Below are 24,505 nucleotides of genomic sequence, written 5' to 3'. Positions count from 1 at the left end.
TCTGCTTTTCAAATAGTCTGCCTCTTGCCTTTTTGTCTGGTCTTTCCTTGAAACTACTTTCGCAATGCTAGTGTTTTCTAAGGGATTGTTATCTTTGGCCTGCCTTCTGATATTTGTCTAACTGAATAAACTGACTCCAAACTCCTTTTTCCTCTTTTCCAAGTTACTAATGTTTTCCTGTGTTTAGTAGTAAATCTAACCATGTACGTCGTAGGAATAGCCGGCCGGTGTTGTAGTGGCATCCACACCGGACTTCGAGGTGAATGGTTCCTCGTTTGAATTCGGCCGGCTCCTTGCACACTTTCCATCCGTGCTTGGTTGAGCATTGAGCTGGCAACTCAACCCCCTTTTTAAAACAAAACACAGTCAGATGCTCAGGAAACAGCAAAATGTGCCACAAGGAGAGAAAAGGAACAACAAGAACAATAATCATAGGAAATTATTCCAAGTGTAGGTGGATGGTAGATGAATCAAGGGAGAGCTCATAAGCAAGTGAGGGAGAATGAATTCCAGGGAATTGAATGGGATCACTCCTGCCAGCCAATGTACACTCGATGGCCCAAGTGGAAAGCTTCTATATCATGAAAATATGAGCTGTATTACATCATCTTTTGGGGCTGTTATTAATCACCCATGAAATTACTTTAAATACATAGTTACTCTAGTCTTACTAGTTTCATTTGTTCTTAGCTTGTGGTAGTCTCTCCCACAACAGCTCCTTGCAGAGTTTGGCTCTGCCGATTAGTCAGTCTGTGCCAGCTTCCACATAGTCATCCAGGGGTTATATCTCTCGATATTCTTTTTCATTTAGCTCTCATTTCTTGATATTACCTCAGTTGAACTTCCTTTCCTGTTCCTACCGATCATTTGTTCCAGCATGGACCACAACAACTGTCTCACCAACTACTTCAAGATGTCTAACACCTGGCGGGCCACACACCAGTTGGAGCTCTTACTCATGGCTCCAGAGGTGCTGTCTCTCTCGTTATTTTCATGTAATAGTATGACTCACAGCAGGGATACTTTTAACTATTAATTATCTCTAAACTCTGGAAATTGAGATAGTCACAAGGAATTAAAATAAAAATGGAAAAGTATGCCACAGTGTGGAAAAGTAATATGAAGTCATATTTATGATTCAGTCAGCGTATCTTATTTTTTGCCTTTGGCATTCCTGAATTATGTTGTCTACTGCTTATCTTTATTTGATCAAAAACTTAATTGTGAATTTTATTCTCATAGACCATTAAACCGTCAGTCTAAATATTGGTAACAGAGATTTGGGTTCTGATCCTATCTATTCTGCATGACCTTGTTGTTAAGCTTTTCTGTTGGTCTTGTAGGTCCTGTTTCACCCGATAAAATTGCAACACCCAGGGTACAACAGACCAAATGGCAGAATTCTGTCTTTAATGTGTCAATTCATTCAGCAATCCGTTCTGGGGACTGGAAATTATTAACTGGATATCCTGGTATGTACTACAATTATATGCTCAGTATAATGTCGTAACTTTTCTACTATTTTATGATATAACTAATTATGATTACAGGAAGGTGTAGGTCTATGAAACCTACAATCCATTGTCTATTTGAAAATGATCTGATGCAAAATTGGGCAAACTACATTTTTTTTAAAAAGGCCTTTTAGGAAGTAAACATAATCCAGATTAGATCTCTAGTTAGCTGTTACTGTTTAGATGAATGGCACTTATTAATTTTGCTTTCAAATAGGTATATGCCAACTGGACTGGATTTATTGTGAAGTGACTTGATATGTCAGGAAAGATGTCAATTAGTTTGAAAGAGTACAGGGAAAATTTACAAGGATGTTGCTGGGACTTGAGGACTTGAGTTATAAGGAAAGGTTGAATACGTTCAGAATTTATTCCCTGGAGTGTAGGAAAATAAGTGATTTGATAGTGGTATATTAAAGTATGACAGGGTAAATGCAAGCAGGCTTTTTCCACTGAGGGTGGGTGAGACTAGAACTAGAGGTCGTAGGTTAAGAGTGAAAGGTGAAATGTTTAAGGGGAGCTCCACTCAAAGGGTGATGAGAATGTGGAATGAGCTGCCAATGTAAAGTGATGGATGTGGGCTTGATTTCAACATTGAAGAGAAGTCTGGATAATTACATGGATGGGAGGGGTAAGTTGAACCATGGACTGGGTTCACATCAATGGGACAAGGCAGAGTAATAGTCTGGCATGGACTAAATGGGCCAAAAGGGCTTGTATTTGTGCTGTAGTACTCAGTGACTTTGACCTGTTAAAATAAGGTCCATATTGACATGAATCAATATATCCTTAGACTCAGATCTTCCTGCAAGCATCAATTGATATTATTATTCACATTAATCATTAGCTCCTTGAGTCTGTGAACAGTTATGTAAATGCATGCCTATATTTTGCCTTGGGGTTCTGAGGAGTTGGGACAAAAATCTGTAGTTCATTAGTGAAAATTTTGTGTTCAGTGTGTGCTGCCACAAATTAATTGATGCAGTCCTTAGCACTTGAGTAATTGTTATTTTTACATCTGTTATCCTTGTTTGCATAATACATACCGGTGATGCTTTTGAATTGTTTTTGTCACTGACCTAAATTATTGAAGGATTGTTTCTGAATGTGCATAAGTTTCTATTGTACTAATAGGAAATATTCTATTTTACCTCAGGCTGCAGTTACTGGTTCCCTCCTCCATTATTCAATCAATTGCAATCAGCTCCATCTGATTCGCCAAAGAAAAATCTTTGGCTTTTTAATATTGCAGCTGATCCAGAGGAGAGGGTTGACCTTTCCGACCAGTTCCCTGAAGTTGTTGAGAAGCTGCTGTCAAGACTTCAATACTACCAGGACGGTGCTGTGCCAATTTTTTACCCCGATGATGACCCAAGGTGTGATCCTGGCAAAGGTGGGGCCTGGGGACCCTGGGCCTGAGAGCCAAACTTGTTTACAGCTCATGTTTATTTAAACATTGTCATAAGCCACACAATGGCATTTGTGCTGAAGTGCTACTTTTGATTTCCAAATCTGAGAGTGTCCTTTGATACTTTCTGAAATTGTACTCGTCCAAAGCAGGTCTTGAAACTCCAGATCTGTGCACAGTCTGTTTGTGTATATATTGTTTAGAACTATCAAGTATTGCAAAGGTATTACAGCTGTTTTTATAATGAGAATTGCGACTAATGTTGAAGATATAAAGACAGAGTGCTGGAAATACTAAAAAGCTCAGAATGTATCTGTGGAGAGAACAGTAAAGTTAACATTGCAGGTCAATAACCCTTCATCAGGTCTGACCGGAGACATTAAGAACTTAAGACATAGGAGCAGAATTGGGCCAATTGGCCCATTGAGTCTGTACCGCCATTCTATCATGCTCTCAATACCATTGTCCTGCCTTCACCCTGAAACCTTTGACACCCTTGCTAATCAAGAACCTATCAACCTCTACTTTAAATATACCGAGTGATTTGACCTTCACAGCCAGAATGGTAATGAATTTGACCGATGCACCACCCTCTGACTAAAGAAATTCCTCCTCATCCCTTGAGCTAAAGGGATGTCCTTGTGTTCTGAGGCTATGCCCTCTGGTCCTAGACTCCCCTACTATAGGAAACATCGCTTTTTTCTCTCCACAGAAACTGCTTGACCCAGTCAGTATTTCCAGTGCTTTTTATCTTACATTTCTAGCATCTGGATTTGCTTGAGATTTTGGGCATCTGCAAAAACTGTTTTGCTAGAGATATTCAGCAGGGTAGGTAGCTTCCCTGGAGACAAACTGACTTCATGTTTTTGGTTGACATCCTATCAGGAAGATCGATTAAATTTGAAATGTCAACGGTTTTTACCTACCTTGATGCTGCCTGATATGAGTGTATCTAGCATTATTTTATGTTCAATGTTGGTTGTGTGCTATTTCAAATTTCTCCCACTAGAGTTTCTCCAGTGCTTAAGTACTTTTTGGTTCTGCTTGCTGTGGAAATGTGCCCTTCACCTCCTGTGGAAAACTGCCTTTGTGTTCTTTTTCAGCACAGGGGGCAGATTGAATTCTATGGGAAAAGGGGGATTCAACAGGATGCAGCTGAGCACTCAGCTGTGAGATTGGTTACTGCAGTTGCATTTGAACAGCTGAGTTTCATTGTGGAAAGAACTGCCAGCCAGCTCGTGGATCCAGAGAACAATGGGGCTGACTATTGCAATCGCCTGTCTGCCTCATCAGTTCAACAGTCCTGCAGTTTCAAGAAACTTGTGCAAGCTCCCAACAAAGAAGGGTATTGTGTGTGTGTGTGTGTGTGTGTGTGTGTTGTACTTTTTAAAAGCTCTGGTTACTTGTGTGAATGTTCTTTTCCACACCATGTCACCCCTGAGGTTCTCCTTCACTTGCCCTCTATCCGGGCAGTGGCAGATGAGCTGGTACTCACAACTGAATGAAATGTCAGTGATGCACTCTGTCAGCTGACTTGCACAATAGCCAGTGATGGAGTTGCGGGGGCGACGCTGCTTATGAAATCTCAAGCTTCTTTCTTCCAGGATGAAAGGTAGTAGCTGAAGTTGAGATTGTCACTTCAGCCTAGAAATTAAAAGCCATTTGGAGAAAGTGACAACACTTAAAAGGAGATTGTTTACTTCATCAAGTAGGGTATGAAACAGGTTAATAATCACAAGTTGAAACCAAGTTCCATTGAATGAAGACTGTCCAAACTCGTGCAGGAGAAAACTATAAACCTCCAAGGTGAGAATTGCCAGCTACAAAGGCCTGAGAGTACAGGCTATAAGTAGGTGAAAAGTTCAGAGTGAGAAAAAGATCTTAAGAACATAGGAACATTTCTTGGAAGCTTAAATCATAGATTTAAGTAATTACTGATCTTTAGATAACGGTAGTATTTCAGAAGACTGAATACTAGTGGAAAAAGAACACAGAGGCTGGAGAATAATTGTTCGCTATTGGTGTTACTCACGTGCAAGTGATATGCAGACACACAGGACCAACAAGCTGGTGTTGAATTAAACAAAATTCCAAGGTCCACTCATAATTGATGCATGAAAGGAATATTAGGAAACAAATTGACCAACCAAGCGAACAAACGAGACACACTCATTTTTTTTAAAAAAGCAGCCTGTTTATGAAAGGAAGAGCAAAATTACCTGCAGATGGTTCTTCGGAAAGGAATTTAAATGCTATAAAGCCTTATTCTGGCTTTGTTTCCCAAGATGACCAAGCCTGGCTGTGGTCCTGACTTTTTTTGGCAAGCTTCACCAATAATGTTTGAAACCAGCGGTGATGCAGCATCTCACAGAACTGCTGGCAGCACTACATTACGGTTGCAAAGCCAAAGAATCTGGGCAAGACCAAAGTTACATAATCCAGGTGGTGATTATTCTCCATTAAATCCTGTTCAATCAATGACGTGTAAAGTGGTAAGTCACCTACCATCCTTTCACTGACCAATCTTCTAACTGAACTCTTACAGAATTTTTCAACGTTCGGTTCAGGGAAGGTGAATGAGTTCACCCTTCAAGGGTTCTGTGTCTATGGTCCTGTTTCAGCCTAATTTATTTTGTGGCAGGGGCCTGCAAGATTTTCAATATCTAGGGAAATAGCTGTGACAAACCCCAAGTGCTGCTGTTGCTGCTACACGCCATGGAGTTGAATGGAGATTTGTTTTTAAGCTCTGCCTTGACCAGAAATCTCAACTGAATCAGCAAGTTTGTTAAACTTTAAAATGTTTCCTCCTCCACTTCTCATCCACTTAGTAACCCCTGGATGCTCAGTGATACAATTGTTGAGGTTGCTTATTTTTCTAAGGTTTGGCTTGGTGGTTATGTGGCTGTAATAACAGAGTCTCGGGTTTCACTGTCCTTGCTCTGATACAACAATAACTCCAAGGATATACGCATGCAACTGAAAGTCAAAATGGAGAAATTGTCAGAGAGTCACTGCTCCACCATTTGCAGCTTAATCTTCAGAACTCAGTGTTGAGAAATAAAGAACTTTATAAAGTAAATGTACAAGAGACTTAAGAGGCTGAAATCTGGAGCGAAAACAAAACAAAGTGTTTGAGGAATTTAGCAGGCTGGGCAACAGCTGTGGAGGGAAATGGACTGTTGATGTCTCGGGTTGACGTCCTTCATCTGGATGGAAAGTTGGTGGAGATCTGGTTTGTGTAAAGAGGTGAGGGAGTGGAGTGAAGTAAGAGCTAGCAAGAGATAGTTGGATCCAAGTGAGGAAGGAAGATGGGCAGATGGAGGAGGGGAAAGTGGAAATGATGGCTGAGGCTGGGAGGTGATAGGTGGTTGGGAAGAAAGGTGATGGATTCTGACGGAAGGTGCAACAAGGAACCATGTAAGGGAAGTGGTGATGGGCAGGTGGAGTGGGTGAAGGGGAGGAGAAACAGGGTGAGAGGGTGCTGGGGTATGCGGAGTGGAGTTGAGTAGATCAGGAGGAGAGAGAAAAGGGACTGAAATTAGAGAGCAATAAAACGTACTTTCTTGTCACATAACATTTTGTATGGAGTACAAGTGAGTTGTGCTTAACCCCATTATTGCTACTTAACAAGATTATATAGAGTGGAATTTGCTTAAAAAGAAAATATAATGGGTTGTGAAATATAATTTTCATATTTCAGCATCTACCTCAATCTTGTGTATGTTCCAACCATTGTTCTACATTATAAAACCTGAATGTGAATTTTATTTTAAACTACGCTGGGGAATTCTTTGATGTAATTGACTGCAAGGCCAGCTTGATGAGATCACCGACACAGGTGCCAGAGATAACAAATGATAATCAATGGCACATGACTTCAGTATGAGGTGGGGAGTGGGTAAGTCAGCTTCACAGATCTCCAGAACCATATAGACAGCTCTTGTCAGCTCTGCAAAATCCAAGCTTTGAGATGCTACATGTACAAAGCTCATGTTGCATTATTTTTACTTCTTTCAGTTCACTGAAACAATCCGAGTAACTGAAATATATTTTGACTGTGCTGGTTTCAAGGATGTTTCCAATTTACTCCAGGCTGTAGCAGCAGTGAACCTTGGAGCTTGAATGAACAGGCCACATGACACACATGAATCTCTGTTCAGGTGCAATGTAATAAATTTCAATATTGGCATCCAACACAAAGCTATTGCCAGCTGTTTGTGCTCCAATTTTTAAAAAATTGTTATTTGCCTCTAACGTAGAAAATCCATGCCTTTCATAATAAGATATTTATATGCAATCTTCAGTTTGTATCACAGAATGATGTGGACGGCAGCAAGGGAAATTGGGCTTGGGATTAACTGAACATGGAATGTCATCTGTCCACTTCACTCCGTTATTTTAGAAATGTTAAGGTACAGACACCCAGAAGCTTGACACCTCTGTGATGCAGAGTCTGGTCAATCCAGTATAAGGATACACATGTAACTTGATGGACTGTAATGATGCACAAGCCCCAGGCAGCGATACAAGTATTTGATAAGCCCATCAGTGTTGTGGTTAAACTAACTTCTGAAATGCTTCTTTATATGCACAACCACAGTGTTGAGTGATAAAGTTGCAATAAAACCGTGATTTTCTGCTATGTTCGTGATGAATAATTATTAAAAGTTAACTTATGTAATTATTCATTTGTGTATTTTCTTGGTTTTCATATTTGCTTTCAATTATTTTGTCATCCCTTTTCTCTTTTGTGACCTCAGAGTTGTTTAACCTGGATTGTAGACCAGAGAAACTGCCAATTCTCCCGTGTTCGCTCCCAGCTGTCTTCAAGTTTAAAACCAGCCAATGAGTTCAAGTAGGAAATTCTATCAGAGGGAACTCAGTCCAGCTTTGCCTTTTGTTCAACATGTATGCTTGCTGTTTGAAGCAATCACTTGGCTTGAATTGCCATGTTACAGTAATACACCTGGTGACCACTTTATTAGGAACAGGAGGTACCTACTAAGTGTATATTCATGGTCTTTTGCTGGTGAAGTGTTCAGAGCTGCTACTCTGCATGCCATTGAGGTAATACATGGTACTTGGGTTACTATCTCCCTCCTGTTAGCTTGATATTCTCTCATTAATTATCGAGGCATTTTTGCCCACAGAACTGCTGCTCATTGGATGTTTTAGACCTTTTATCTGCTCTCTCTAAGATTACCCACTGCTGTTCCACCACCACCACCTTGGTTCATCTGCTGATGAAGTCTCGTCCATTCCCCTTTGTTACTGCTAAACGTGCCCATCTGATACATTCCTGGGTCCCCTTCATTACTCTCATTTGTAAACTTGTTATAGAAAATGTTAGTTATGATCCTACTTCTTTTCAGTCCCGTCCCTGGAGCATGCCTGTCCATGATCTTCTGGATAAGCTGTTGGTTAAACCAGGAGAGCAACTTGTTAATTCCATATCCTTGCTTCTAGATGTGTCCCGTAATTATTTGTGTATTCTGTTATGTCTCTGTCCCTCTGAGGTGTCTTTGCTCCTCTAATCCTGATCCCAGGAGCTTCCTTGAATTCAACCACTCCACAGGTGGTGGCCAACGCTTCACCAATGATGCCCTAAGTATGGAAATTCCCAAAACTTCTTGGATCTACCTCTCTTTCATCAAATCTATAACCAACCATTTTGTGTAAGACTATCAATCTTTTGTTACTTGATGTGTTTGATTTTAGTTCTTGATTTGACTTGCACTTCCGATTCAGATTTATTTATCACATGTACATGAAAACATACAGTGAAATGCGTATGTTTTCAACCAACACACCTTTGGATGTGTTGGGGGTGGCCGACATGTGTCACCACACATTCTGACACCAAAAGAGCACACCCACTTTGCTCAGCAGAATAACATGTAACAAAACAAGCCCCTTTCCTCTCTCCCGCCCTCCCTCACACTCAGACGCACGAATAGTCCACCACCTCCAGGGCAGGTTTCAGCCATCGGGCTATGACTTCCAGATTTCTGATCAGCCTTCGAGTTTCAATCTTACATGGCTGATAAGTGACAGCCAGGGACTTCCATTTCAGGGTCGGTGAGAAATTTCACAGCCTTACAATCATAAGAAACCAAAGCAGGATTTAGGTGATTTGGTCCCTGCTCCACCACCAGTAAAATCATGACTGAACTTTAACCTTCCTGCCAGTTTCCTATAAACCTCGATCCCCTTGAAGTACTACCACCAAACACCTCCTGACCTCCCCCACCCACTCTCTGTTTTACTCCCTTCATGATTCCCTTGTCCAGTCATCCATCCTCACTAATCTCCCTCCTGGCACTTATCCCTGTAAGCAACAGAAGTGTGTCATTTGCCCACTCACCACCTCCTTAACCTCAATTCGGGGCCCCAAACAGACCTTTCAGACAAGGCAAGGCTTCACCTGTGAATCTGTTGGGGTCATCCACTGTATCTGGTGATCCCAATGCAGCCTCCTCTACATTGGTGAGACCCAATGTAGACTAGGGGAAAGCTTTCTTCAACACCACCGCACCATCTGCAAAAAGTGGAATTTCCTGGTGGCCAACCATTTAAATTCCTATCACCATTCTCGTTCTGACACATCAGTCTGTGGACTCCTCTTCTGCCACGATGGGGCCACTCTCAGGTTGGAGGAGCAACACCTCGTATTCTGACTAGGTAGCTTCCTTTCCCCCTTAGCTCTTCAATTCCCCATTCTGCCCCCTTACCTCTTCTCACCTGCCTGTCACCTCCTCAGGTCCTCTTACTAGCTCTTCTTTCAGTTAGTCCTGACGAAGGGTCTCGGCCCAAAACATCGACTGTACCTCTTCCTAGAGATGCTGCCTGGCCTGCTGCGTTCACCAGCAAATTTATGTGTGTTAACTTCCTCAGGTCTCCCTTCTCCTTCCCATCCTCTCATGGTCCAATCTCCTCTCCTATCAGATTCCTCCTTCTTCAGACCTTCATCTTTTCAACCTATCACATCCCAGCTTCTTATGTCACCCCTCCCCCACTACCTGGCTTCACCTATAACCTTCTAAATTATCCTCCTCTTTCCCACCCCCCCCCCCACCTTCTCATACTGGCATCCTCCCCGTTTTCAGTTCTGAAGTATGGTCTCAGAATTAAATGTCAACTATTTATTTATTTCCATAGATGCTACTTGACCTGCTGAGTTCCTCCAGCGTTTTATATGTGTTGCTCATGATTTCCAGGCAGTTGACTTGAATTCCATAAAATTTTCCTGTCCAAGTTTATCCTGTCTCGATCTGCAAAAGACCCATGTTATCTTTAGCCAAACATTTCTTTTTCACATATCTATAGAAGTTTTTATAGTTTTTATAGTTTGCTTTTTGCTTGGTTACTATTCTAAAACAATTTTACTTTGAACTATTTTCCATCTTTAAGATTTTGATAAGACTAGAGCCATGATATAATTTTGGAGCTAGCAAGAAAGAGCAAGAACAGCCCTTTGTAAGGAATAGATAGAACAGCAAACTTAAATAAAGTATACAGTATGGAAAATACAAACAGACCATTTTGCTGGATTACATGAAAGCTTTTCTAAATGTGCAAGTAAATGCAGTCCCTAATTGATTCTAATGCTTGTATCTATCAGACATGCAAGTTTACCTTAATATTATAGAAGTAACATCAAGATTCGCCTGAAGGACCCAGGCTGTAAAAATAGGGGATAAGCTCTCCTCTACAATCGCTCTGAGCACCGGTGCCCCACAAGGCTGTGTACTCAGCCCCTTGCTGTACTCACTGTACACCCATGATTGTGTAGCCAAGTTTCCATCAAACTCAATATATAAGTTTGCTGATGACACAACAATTGTAGGCCGTATTTCGGGTAATGATGAGTTTGAATACAGAGAGGAAATTAAGAACTTGGTGGCATGGTGCGAAGACAATAACCTATCCCTCAACGTCAGCAAGACGAAGGAATTGGTTGTTGACTTCAGAAGGAGTAGCGGACTGCATGACCCAATTTACATCAGTGGCGCGCAAATGGAACAGGTCAAAAGCTTTAAGTTCCTCGGGGTCAATATCACAAATGACCTGACTTGGTCCAACCAAGCAGAGTTCACTGCCAAGAAGGCCCACCAGCACCTTTACTTCCTGAGAAAACTAAAGAAATTTGGCCCATCCCCTAAAACCCTCACTAATTTTTATAGATGCACCGTAGAAAGCATTCTTCTAGGGTGCATCACAACCTGGTATGGAAGTTGCCCTCTCCAAGACTGAAAGAAGCTGCAGAAGATTGTGAACACGGCGCAGCACATCACACAAACCAATCTTCCGTCTGTGACTCACTTTACACCGCACGCTGTCGGAGCAGTGCTGCCAGGATAACCAAGGACACGACCCATCTAGCCAACACACTTTTCGTCCCCCTTCACTCCGAGAGAAGGCTCAGGAGCTTGAAGACTTGTACGGCCAGATTTGGGAACAGCTTCTTTCCAATTGTGATAAGACTACTGAATGGATCCTGGGCCGTACCCTCCAAATATCCGGACCTACCTCTCGGTTTTTTTGCACTACCTTACTTCCCATTTTTCTATTTTCTATTTATGATTTATAATTTAATTTTTTAATATTTACTAATTTTATCTATTTTTAATATTTAATATTTGTAATCCAGGGAATGTGAAGCGCAGAATCAAATATCGCTGTGATGATTGTACATTCTAGTACCAATTGTTTGGCGACTATAAAGTATAAAATAAGGATTATTAAACAATCTTCAACAAAGAACTGTCCCATTAAAAACCTTGCCATATGTATTTTTTTCCAATTCATCCCTGGAAATGCAAAAGCAAAATACTGCATTTGCTGAAAATAGAAACAGAAATACTTGTCATCTGGAGGGAGAGGGAAGAGGAGGAGGCGGGGAAGCAATAGAGAGAGATAGATGGCAGCAACACAAGATGGGAGAGAGAAGAGTTAATATTTCATATTAATGACTTGCACCAGAGCTAGAAAAAAAGCCCATGAAAGTGGTGAAAGGAGAAAAGAGCAAAAGGGGAGCATTCTGGATTGCAGGAGAAGTTAAATGACATCTCTCAACCCTTAGATTGTCAAGTATCAGCCTCTGCCTTCCAAAGCTATTGGAGGAAAAGCATTACAAAAGCTCAGACCCCTCAAGGAATAAAATATCAGTTTTAAATTGCCAAACCCATATTTTCAATCAATGAACAACAGGAATTCTGCAGATGCTGGAAATTCAAGCAACATACATCAAAGTTGCTGGTGAACGCAGCAGGCCAAGCAGCATCTATAGGAAGAGGCGCAGTCGATGTTTCAGACCGAGACCCTTCGTCAGGACTAACTGAAGGAAGAGTGAGTAAGGGATTTGAAAGCTGGAGGGGGAGGGGGAGATGCAAAATGATAGAAGACAGGAGGGGGAGGGATAGAGCCGAGAGCTGGACAGGTGATAGGCAAAAGGAGATACGAGAGGATCATGGGACAGGAGGTCCGGGAAGAAAGACAAGGAGGGGGGGGTGACCCAGAGGATGGGCAAGAGGTATATTCAGAGGGAGAAAAAGGAGAGTGAAAGAAAGAAAGTGTGCATAAAAATGAGTAACAGATGGGGTACGAGGGGGAGGTGGGGCCTTAGCGGAAGTTAGAGAAGTCGATGTTCATGCCATCAGGTTGGAGGCTACCCAGACGCATGCAGAACTCGTTGACTTTATTAACTTTGCCTCCAACTTTCACCCTGCCCTCAAGTTTACCTGGTCCATTTCCGAAACCTCCCTCCCCTTTCTAGATCTTTCTGTCTCTGTCTCTGGAGACAGCTTATCCACTGATGTCTACTATAAGCCTACTGACTCTCACAGCTATCTGGACTATTCCTCTTCTCACCCTGTCTCTTGCAAAAATGCCATCCCCTTCTCGCAATTCCTCCGTCTCCGCCGCATCTGCTCTCAGGATGAGGCTTTTCATTCTAGGACGAGGGAGATGTCTTCATTTTTTAAAGAAAGGGGCTTCCCTTCCTCCACTATCAACTCTGCTCTTAAATGCATCTCCCCCATTTCACGTACATCTGCTCTCACTCCATCCTCCCACCACCCCACTAGGAATAGGGTTCCCCTGGTCCTCACCTACCACCCCACCAGCCTCCGCGTCCAACATATTATTCTCCGTAACTTCCGCCACCTCCAACGGGATCCCACCACTAAGCACATCTTTCCCTCCCCCCCCTCTGCATTCCGCAGGGATCGCTCCCTACACAACTCCCTTGATCTCCCTCCTGGCACTTATCCGTGTAAGCGGAACAAGTGCTACACATGCCCTTACACTTCCTCCCTTACCACCATTCAGGGCCCCAAACAGTCCTTCCAGGTGAGGCATCACTTCACCTGTGAGTCAACTGGGGTGATATACTGTGTCCGGTGCTCCCGATGTGGCCTTTTATATATTGGTGAGACCCGACGCAGACTGGGAGACCGCTTTGCTGAACATCTACGCTCTGTCTGCCAGAGAAAGCAGGATCTCCCAGTGGCCACACATTGTAATTCCACATCCCATTCCCATTCTGACATGTCTATCCACGGCCTCCTCTACTGTAAAGATGAAGCCACACTCAGGTTGGAGGAACAACACCTTATATTCTGTCTGGGTAGCCTCCAACCTGATGGCATGAACATTGACTTCTCTAACTTCCGCTAAGGCCCCACCTCCCCCTCGTACCCCATCTGTTACTCATTTTTATGCACACATTCTTTCTCTCACTCTCCTTTTTCTCCCTCTGTCCCTCTGAATATACCTCTTGCCCATCCTCTGGGTCACCCCCCCCCCTCCTTGTCTTTCTTCCCAGACCTCCTGTCCCATGATCCTCTCGTATCCCCTTTTGCCTATCACCTGTCCAGCTCTCGGCTCTATCCCTCCCCCTCCTGTCTTCTCCTATCATTTTGCATCTCCCCCTCCCCCTCCAACTTTCAAATCCTTTACTCACTCTTCCTTCAGTTAGTCCTGACGAAGGGTCTCGGCCTGAAACGTCGACTGCGCCTCTTCCTATAGATGCTGCTTGGCCTGCTGCGTTCACCAGCAACTTAGATGTATGTTGCTTTTCAATCAATGATTCTAAGTTCTAGATCCTCCCACAAGAGAAAATATTTCAGGATCATGTGTTTCAAACAAGTCTCTTTTCTAGCCTCCATTCCATACAATAACAGTCTCTTCAACCTTCCCTTATAAGACAACATATCATGTATTAGTCTAGTAAATGTTCCCTGAATTGCTTCCAATTCAACCCGTACAGTACACCAAATATGGCCTCACAAATATTCAAGAAATCACACGGGTGACAGTAAAGTTAAAGTAGAAATGGCAGTACATGACAATTTCAGAGGTAAGGATATGGTTCAGTTCTGATCTTATTTGCACAATTTTTTCAGATGTACTGGATATTTACAAGCTTGCCGTGCCAAAATAAAACCACTTCACACAGAGTAGAGTGTGAGTTTGAACCTGGTGAGAAGCCATCTCTTGGAGAAAGCACAGTGCACAGCTTGGCGTGAATCAGGCATGGCAGCAGCTGGCAAAAAGTCTGGTGTGAATTCAAATAGAATGAGATGTGAAAGTATATAAGTCAGAAGTCAAAATCTGTGTCAGATTAGAAAAACACATGCAATTCTAATGAAGAATCCAGATAAGGCACATACTCAGAGCATACAAATTTCTGTAGAATTAAGCAATGAGGAAATGCAACTGGGTGCTTTTGATAAAGAATTAGACCAATGCTCCAAATGCTGAGAATTATAGTGCAGGTGATTTTGTGCAATAGGGTCCAAGCAGACTGTTTGGATGCATCACATAGTTTGACATGTTCACTTGCCGTGATTATTTGTGAAATGTCCCCAATGATCATCAAGATGATAAACAATGACAAAGTGAGAACTTCTTATGAGATATTAGCTCATAAAATTATGAGTGTGTGGAAAAGCTGGTTCTAATCCAATGACTTGCTAGATGGTTTTACTTGGAAAGGACAAAGAGTTGGCTGCAAACCCAATCCTGGGAAGCAACTGGCATTTGATATTTCCTCCACTACCACGCGAGGCCACCCTCAGGTTGGAGGAACAAAACCTCGTATTTCGTCCGGGTAACTTCCAACCTGATGGCGAGAACATTGATTTCTCTAATTTCTAGTAATTACTCCCCCTCCCCTTCTCTCCTTTTTCCATGCCTCATTCTGGCTCCCCTCTTAACACCTCTCTTCTCCCCACCTACCTATCACCTCCCTCTGGTGGTGCTCCTCCTTCCCTTTCTCCCATGTTCTGCTCTCCTATCAGATTACTTTTCTTCTGTGTCTTACCTTTCCTACCTATTACCTCTCAGCTTCTCACATCATCCCACCTCCCCCTCACCTGGTTTCACCTATCAACTGCCAGCTTGTATTCCTTCCCCCTCCCTTCCACCCCCCCTCCCCACCAGCTGAAGAAAGGTGAAAAGAGCCTTGAGGATAAATAATATTGCTTCTCAGTTCCCCAAATTCTCCTAGAATCGTTTATTACGTCCTTAAAATAACCCACCCAACATCTGGAACTCTGCAAACTCCTTTCAGCACCTGGAATAAGGGAATCATCAAATGACAGTCAAGGTCAGAAAGAATTTCCTATTAGTCTCTTCCTGTACCCATATTTTGAAATGTGCATATTTTGGGATGTCAGATTGGGTTGAGAGGATTTAGACACATTACCGATAGTCATTTTCTTTACCTTGTATTCTAAAGGTCAAAATCCAGACTTTCAGTTTTCATTGCATTCATCCAGGAGTTGAGAAGCTTCTTCTGTCTCCCTTCCACGTCATCTCATTTCCAGTGCTTTCTGGCAGAAGACTTGGTGGATATCTTTGCCTCATCGGCTGTAAATCACTTCAAGGCATCCAGAGGTTGTGATAAAATAAGGCTTTGTTTTGTTGCATGTGTAAAATACATCCCGCCTTCGCATGGGCAGGAACAGAGGTTGGCAAGAACATATATATGTGAGTGTGTGTGTGTGTGTCTGGCTGTTTGGAAGTTGCAGGCTGAGGATCACGTACACAGGCCAACAAACTATTTTTCACTGACGGCAGCAGGGCATTCTGGGGTCTATTCCTCTACATGAGCTGCTGGTACCTCTGGTGCCTTGTCACTACCTTGGAATTTGGCATCTCTGTTTCTAATCACCCTGCCTGCTGTAGCTCTATCTATTCTCAGGATCTGCCTGACTTCAATTTTTTACATGGTGCCTCCCATGGCTTTTTTGCAATACGAGCATAAAACTGATTAGTTCTATTTCTTCTGTATCTGTTACATTTCCTTTAACTCTCTGCTCTTAATTGTTAATCGTCTGTGACACTTGATTCAATTTTGATGAAGGGTGCACGTTGAGACCATTGGTACTACAGAAATGCAGATGTTTTTCCGGCAGCTTCTAGAGGAAAATCAAGATAAATATATACAGAAGTTTAGTGCAGGAAAGTGGGACTGGGCTAATAGATCAGCCAAGATCTGATTTACTAGCAGAACAGCAACAACGAGACCACTCCTGTCTCTATTTCTTAGGTTTTTAAGTGCAATAGTAGGCTACATGTTCTCATTAAACAGGTTGAGACAACAATTCTCTGAATTATTTATAACTATTTTCTTCAATAGTTAGCAAATTGCAAGACAAGTGTTTGATTAGATTCCAGTAGTTGAAAGCACAACTAACAACTAATGAATCTTCAGTTTTTATAGTGAAATTGATAGGGAGATGGATGAGCATTTCTGCCTACAGTTTCCCTAATGTTCAAGAGGTGACACTGTGAGCACTGAAGGGTGTATACTATTGGAAGAACTTCAGGTGAGTTGTTGATTCACCTAGAAAGAGAGCTTGGCTCCCTAAACAATGGGAAGGAATGTGGTTAATGGGCAGGTATTGCACTTCCTGGGGATGCAGTAGAAGGAAGTGAAATAAAGTCCTTGCTGGAAGTGAGGTGAGAAGGAGACTCGTCAAGGTAGCTCTGAGAGTCCATGGGCTTTGAATGGGTTCATTCTCCATTCTGTTCTCCCAGTTTATCTCTCTGCACCACATCTCTTCTGCAGCAACCAGATATCACACCAGAGCTTCTCAGATAGTTCCTTCACCCCTTAACCGTTGTTACCCTTCTATTGTAGTTGACAGACCTCTTGACCCAAGGTAGTGCTCCTTCCTCCTAACCTTTCAGTCTACTAACTTCCATAATTTTTGCTGCAGCCAACATGAAGACAGCATCAGGCAGATCTTCCCTTTCCCTTTTAAGACCTCAAATGGACTGTTCTCTTTGAGACCCTGTTCGCTCTTCCATCTCCACCAAAATCGACTCAACCCTCAAAGCACTTTTCCATACAGCTGCAGGAGATACAATACTTGCCCAATGCTTGCACTTCACCACAGGGTCCCATACACTCTCTCCAGGTGAAGCAATGACCTATTTGAACTTTTTCCAACTTACAGTACTGGATTTGGTGAAATCACATCATAATTGAAAAGCAAATTGCAGACCGAGTGGATGGTTCAGTCTGTGGAAATGATCCTGAATTTTTGGTTACCTGTTAGTTCCCCATTCCACTCTATCTTCAAATGCTGTCCCTAAGCTCTTATGTCTGTAGCCCCCCTGGCAAGCCTCAGGGTCGCTCAGCTTGCTGTCATCTAGCGAAACAGCCATCGGCCCTGCCAAACTGGGTAATTAGTTTGTGTGGATGCTGTGTGCTGTACCCCACTCCACCCAAATAACAGACAATACACCAGATACAATTAAATGAATTACAGTTTATAGATATTACTGGAACTATATAATTAATAGAGATAAAATATAAAAGGAAAATAAAAGGTGCCACACTTATCAAAGTTCAATCTCTTTGTGCACAAACAGTTGGAGCTCAGGACCCTCCTTCTTCACCCTGCGATCCCCTCGGACCACCTCGACCTGCCGCCTGGGACCAACAATGGTGGTCAACCAGACACTACACACAAGTCCGTCACTGTCTCCTCTCCTCGCCGAACACCCTGGACCTCAGACTCCTGTTCGGGGTCCGACCCCGTTAGCCGACTCACAGCACCTTGTCCATCCTCCTTCTCTCTCTCGCGCCTTCTGCCCAAAAAAACCCGTGCATCACAATAACTTACAGACACACAGAAAGAATAACATCTATGCCAATTGGTTCGTTCATCCTCTTATCAATAACATAATCCAAACAAACGGCTAGCAGGAGGACTTTCTCAGCAGTTAACATAATAAAGAAGCCATTTCAATTATAACATAACAAAGAAGCCATTTTAATTAGCCTATGCAGTAACATAAAAGAAGAGACCCCTTACGCATTGTTCCAATGATACTTGATGCGAGTCTGAGGAACAGCACCTCCTCTTCTGACTTGATACATTATCAATTTCTGGACTCAACACTGACTTCACCAGTTTCAGATCATTAGTCATTACAATCCTTTATCTCACACTTTTTTCGCTCCTCTGCTATTAATCTTATATTTCAGCATTTTCTATACCTGTTTCAGAAACATATTTAAATAAAGATAAAGGCAATAAAGATTCACTAATTTTATACCCTGTTTTAGTTGCCATGGCTACCTGTTGTACCATTCAATCTCTTTGGTTCTCTCCACCCTTTTACAATCCTTCCCTTCCCCTTTTTGCAACTTAAAACTGCTCTTAACTCTCTCTAGTTTTGAAGTTCAGATGAAAGATATCAACCTGAAATGTTAACCTAGTTTCCCTTATCAACTGATGCTGCCTGATGTGCAGAGTATTTACAACCTTTTCTATTTTAATTTTGGATTTCCATCGTCAGCAATAGTTTACTTTGATTTATAAGGAAAGATTGTTAAAGTTAGGCCTGTTCTTCTTGGAACAGGAAAGGCTAAGTAGTAAATTAACGGTGGTTTTCAGGATGAAGGATGATTTTGATATTGAGAAAAAGTACGCACTCCAGTAAGGTCAGGAGCCAAATATCGTAGACTTAAAACTGGCAAAAAAAAACAAAGGTAAGGGGCGTTTCCACACGGTGTTTGGGAACTGGAAGTCTCCACCTGGACAGTGTTGTCTCCATAAATAACTTTAAAAAGTAAAGCATCTGACTGCCTAAGGATAAATGGATGATAGGGTTATGGCAAAAAAGTTGGGTGCAGGACTAAGGCCAGCAGGAATATGATTGGCCAAATAGCATCCTTCAGTGCTCTGTATCTATGATCCCATTTTGAAGAACGGACAAAGAAAAAAATATCACATCAATTCATTAATAATTGTTCAAACAGTAAGGCAAGAAAATAAGTAAATGTCAGTGCCAGCACTAATTATATCCCGGTATGTGGCATGAAAAGGTATGCCAAGCATTGCAGCTGAAATATGATGTAATTTATGTGAGGGGACATGGCTGCTCAAAGAAATGTCAGCTAAGGGTAGGGATGGAGCTGGAGGGAATATTGATAGGAGCTGTTTGGGAGGAGAATTATTAAAACCTTTCTCTGAAATCATTCAATCTTTTTCCAGCTATTCAGGTGATAAATTAGTTTTGGCTCAGGTTCACTGATGAAAATTGAGAGACTACAACATTGTGGCCAAGAGTGGATATTACCAATGATGCGAAATTAATGTGACAACTTAATGAGATTTATAACCCCAGTGTTCAAGATGATTCCAAAGTAACTGTTTCAGAGAAGTACTGAAAGTCTAAACTGCACTGGAAACGAATAGCCGTTACTTTTAAGAAAATTACATTCAGTTGGAAGGTTTCAGGCTCGGGGCCTGCTCCTGCTTCTATTTCTTTCTTATGCAACAAACTCATAGCTGTTTATTATGTCTGGAGTCATCTGCTGTGATGCACCACAAATTCAGTTTCTCAGATTGGATGCAGAGAGTCAATCACAGTGACCTTCCACATGCAGGTTGGGTAGCGATTTACAGGTGGAGATTGGGCCTCAGGCAGAGGCCCAGGCAGGCAGCAACTTGCAGGTGGTGATTAAGCCTCAGGCTGAGGCCCTGCCCCTGTACTGCAAAACTGGGGTTGGAGCTCTGCCTTGTGTCAATGCTGTCAAGGACAGTGAAAGTTATTAAATGTTCAGGAACAGTTAATAAATGAAATTAAGATAACTCATTAAAAATAATTGTTAAACTTTAAAATAAAAAATAAAGTTGTCTCCCCTCTTGCTGTGGAATGAGTGATATCTGTCTCTCCCTTGTTTGTGAGAGAGGGAGCCTGTGGGATGTCAAAATGTTGGAGTTAAGTTAGTTGTTGATGGACTGAGGACCATGGTCTCTCTTTGGAGGTTTTGCTGTTGCTTGCATGGTGGGTGGTAGGAATGCTGGTACTTTATGCTAAATTAGTGGGGGGGAGAAAGTTGATGCTATTTGCTGTTGCTTGTGCATGGGAGGGAAGGCAGGGTCTTTGGGGCGCTACGTGTTTTCTATCATTCATTCTTAGGGTTTTTTTCCTGTTTTCGAGAATGTCTGTGGAGAGTAAGATTTTCAGGTTGTATATGCATCCTCTGATATTAAATGGAACCATTGAAACCACTAAAGTTAATAAAAAATGAAAATAACTAATGAAAAACTTGCTTTGTCCTTTGCATCAAAATCAGTGAAGTTTCAGATCCCACAGCAAGTCTCTTCTGGCATTATAGATCAATGGTCTCACACACACCAGAAGCTATTCATAACAACAAACAGACACAACGATAAAGATTCATTGACTTACATGCCCAGACACTGATAGTGGAGTGTCAGTTACCAATAATGTCTGGAGGGAAATTGGTAAACACGAGAGGCCAGAAAAGTATAACATAACAATAAAAGCTGGGCAGCATAAACAATGCCTGTACTTTTTAAAACACATGGAGGAGAAAAAGCTTGGCTTTGATGCAAAGGAGAATCAATCATAGTGGTTATGTCACTGGTAGATCTGAAGTAATTGAAACTGACTGCTCCTATCCCAGTAATCTTATCCAGTAGTTACTTTTGACTCCTTTAGGTGATATTTGCACACTCTTCCTTCTCCTGCCCCTGAACTCGGCCAACCCTTCATTCTTTTCCCTTTCAAATAGTCTAAGACATTTTCAGAAGGGGAGAAGGATGAAGGTGAAAGAGCACCAGAATAGTTTCAGCAACGGGAGAATCTGCTATCGGGCCTGACAGGACTTGACCACAGGTATACATAGGGTACATGGAGGGAAACTGCTTCAGTAGTACAAGGACCAAAGATTTTCATGACTTACCTCGTTGACTATAAGGGTTTCTAGCTGGGATATCTGCTAGAATCTATTATCATCAATGTAATAGCCCTCGCTGCCTCTCTATCCTCCATTATATTGCTACCTCCAGGAACAAGAATTTACGTGGCTTTGTACCTCTGTATGATATCACTCCGGAGAAGAAATTTGGGGTATTTTAACCATCTTAAGACTGTTACTCACATAGACAAATCAAGGAGAAGGCATTGAAGGTAAGAATGTACAATGGGAGATTTTGGGGACAGGATTCAAAATTGAATTGACTATTACTTACACACTTCATATAGATGAGGAGTAAAAAAATTTAATGTTACGTCTCCATCTAAATGTACAATTATAATCAGATTTAGTCCAACATAAAATATGAAGAGAAAATTTTAGATGGTGTTAAACTTCCAGAGTCTTATTGACCAGTTGTGTGGAGGTTTTGAAAGGAGGATATCAGTTAAGGCAAGACACACACAAAATGCCAGAGGAACTCAGCAAGCCTGGCAGCATCTGTAGAGAGGAATAAACATTTGATATTTCAGTTTAACAGAAGATCAGCTTAATCTAGATTCAAGACGTGTGGCAATGTGAAAAGTTGGGAATCCTTTCAGTGGAGAGGTTTCAGGGATCAAAGCACAGCCCATCATCATGGGAGACGCCAAGATTGTAAACATTCTGCATTCAACTGGAGGTTTTTGCCAGGGAGGGGAATGGTAATGGTAGTGGAGTTTGCATTGAGGGACAACAGCATTGACTTTGGATTTCTCATTGTAACCGTGCCATTTCCAAAATCGATGTCTGACGATCAGAGGCAGTAGAAAGGGTGAGAGAAGTGGTGCAGGAGAAGAAGCAGTGTCCTCTATGTACATGTGAAATAAAATGAAGAGGAGAAAATAGAGACATCAAGAGAACTTAGAACTGCAAGAGAATAAAAGCAAGAGTTGTCTTTGTGTGTCTGCAGCCTGCACTGCCATTCAGTAAGATCCTGGATGATCTGCACTCCCCTCCCTCTGTGCCAGATCCACATGCTCCTCAATTCCCTGGTCCTTCAAAAATGTGTCTACCTCTTCTTTAAACTCCTCCAGTGTTCTAGCTTCCACCATGCTCCAAGATAGAGAATTCCGAAGAGTTACCCCCACCCTCTGTGAGAAAAAAATCCTACACGCTTCAGTTTTAAATGACCACGAACTACTTGTAACTACTGTATATGGCCTTGATTGAGACTGTCTGTTAATGGAAACATCTCAACTTCTACCCTCTCATGCCACTGATGACCTCATACATTTCAATAAGATCTGCCCTCATTCTTCCTAGCTTTAAAGATTACAGATCTGATTTATTTAACTATTCACAATTGGACGTACCAGGAATTAGCTGTCTGGACTGCTTTCGGAGAAGTATGTGCTTTCGTAAGCATTCCTTTGGCAGCCTCACCAACACCTTAAATGTAACAATGCTGCTCTATTGCTAATCAACCCTGGGTGGAGAATTCCGGAGATTCATTACCCTTTGCTGTTTCGCTGCTGTAAATGAATTGCAAGGGTCCAGGTCCTGGCTCAGGCAGGAATTCATTATCGCCATAACCAGCCTCTCAAAGCATATCATCTCAGTAGGTGTGAGTGCTACCAGCTTATAGTCGTTGAAGCAACTCATCCTGCTCTTCTTGGGCACTGGTGTGATGGTTGTCTGTTTGAAGCAGGTGGGAACCTCCTCCTGTAGCAGCGAGAGGTTGAAGGTGTTCTTAAACACTTCAGCCACTGATTGGCACAGGTTTTCAGTACCTGGCCAGGTACACCATCAGGGCCTGATGCCTTATGAGGAATCAGAATCAGGTTTATTTTCACCAGCCTGTGTCGTGAAATTCATTAACTTAGCAGCAGCAGTTCAATGCAACACATAACACAGAAGAAAAATAATAAATAAGTAAATCAATCAATTACAGTGTAAGTATATCAAATAGGTTCAAAATCGTGCAAAAACAGAAATAACATATATTTAAAAAGTGAGGTAGAGTCCAAGGGTTCAATGTCCATTTAGGAATTGGATGGCAGAGGGGAAGAAGCTGTTTCTGAATCACTGAGTGTGCACCTGATGGTGAAAGTGGGAAAAGAGCATGCCCTGGGTGCTGAGGGTCCTTCGTAATGGACACTGCCTTTCTGAGACACCGTTCCTTGAAGGTGTCCTGGGTACTTTGTAGGCTAGTACCCCAAGGTGGAGCTGACTAAATTTACAACCCTCTACAGCTTCTTTCGGTCCTGTTCAGCAGCGCCCCTACTCTCCCCACACCAGACAGTGATGCAGCCTGTCAGAATGCTCTCCACGGTACATCTATAGAAGCTTTTGAGTGTATTTGTTGACATACCAAATCTCTTCAAACTCCAAATGAAGTATAGTCACTGTCGTGCCTTCTTTATAACTGCATCGATATGTTGAGACCAGGTTGGGTCCTCAGAGATCTTGACACCCAGGAACTTGAAGCTGCTCACTCTCTCCATTTCTGATCCCTCTATGAGGATTGGTATGTGTTCCTTCATCTTACCCTTCCTGAAGTCCACAATCAGTCCTTTCGTCTTACGGACGTTGAGTGCCAGGTTGTTGCTGTGGCACCACTCCACTAGTTGGCATATCTTGCTCCTGTATGCCCTCTCATCTCCATCTGAGATTCTACCAACAATGGTTTTATCATCAGCAAATTTACAAATGGTATTTGAGCTATGCCTAGCCACACAGTCATGGATATAGAGTGAGTAGAGCAGTGGGCTAAGCACACACCCTGAGGTGCACCAGTGTTGATCGTCAGCGTAGGATGAGACATTACCACCAATATGCACAGATTGTGGTCTTCCAGTTAGGAAGTCGAGGATCCAATTGCAGAGGGAGGTCCACAGGCCCAGATTCTGTAACTTATCAAATAGGATTGTGGGAATAATGGTATTAAATGCTGAGCTATAGTCAATGAACAGCATCCTGACGTATGTGTTTGTGTTGTCCAGGTGGTCTAAAGCAGTGTGTAGAGCCATTAAGATTGCATCTGCCATTGACCTATTGTGGTGATAGGCAAATTGCAATGGGTCCAGGTCCTTGCTGAGGCAGGAGTTCAGTCTCGTCATGACCAGCCTCTCAAAGCATTTCATCACTGTAGATGTGAGAGTTACTGGGCGATAGTCTTTAAGGCGGCTGACATTATTCTTAGGCACTGGTATAATTGTTGCCTTTTTGAAGCAAGTGGAAACTTCCACCTGTAGGAGTTAGAGGTTGAAAAGTGGGATCCCCCTCTTGAAAGATCTTCTAACATTGGCCTCTGAGACAGAGATCACAGGGTCAACAGATGCTCTGGGGATT

The 24,505-nt window shown here is 42.3% G+C and overlaps 1 protein-coding gene across 1 annotated transcript in view; it reads left to right on the top strand.

Moving 5' to 3' along the window:
- arsb (arylsulfatase B) overlaps window positions 1-7,608 on the top strand; it is an 88,927-nt gene extending 81,319 nt beyond the window's left edge. The window contains exons 7-8 of the mRNA XM_063049318.1: window positions 1,344-1,472; window positions 2,671-7,608. Of these exons, the coding sequence (XP_062905388.1) occupies window positions 1,344-1,472; window positions 2,671-2,933 (392 nt within the window). The 3' untranslated portion in view covers window positions 2,934-7,608. The remainder of the gene's footprint in view (window positions 1-1,343; window positions 1,473-2,670) is intronic.
- The last annotated feature ends 16,897 nt before the right edge of the window (window positions 7,609-24,505 follow it).

Source organism: Mobula hypostoma, chromosome 5 (genome assembly GCF_963921235.1).
Source record: "Mobula hypostoma chromosome 5, sMobHyp1.1, whole genome shotgun sequence".
Taxonomy (NCBI): domain Eukaryota; kingdom Metazoa; phylum Chordata; class Chondrichthyes; order Myliobatiformes; family Myliobatidae; genus Mobula; species Mobula hypostoma.
Note: the sequence above shows the minus strand (reverse complement) of the source record. Positions and strands in the feature narration are given on the sequence as shown.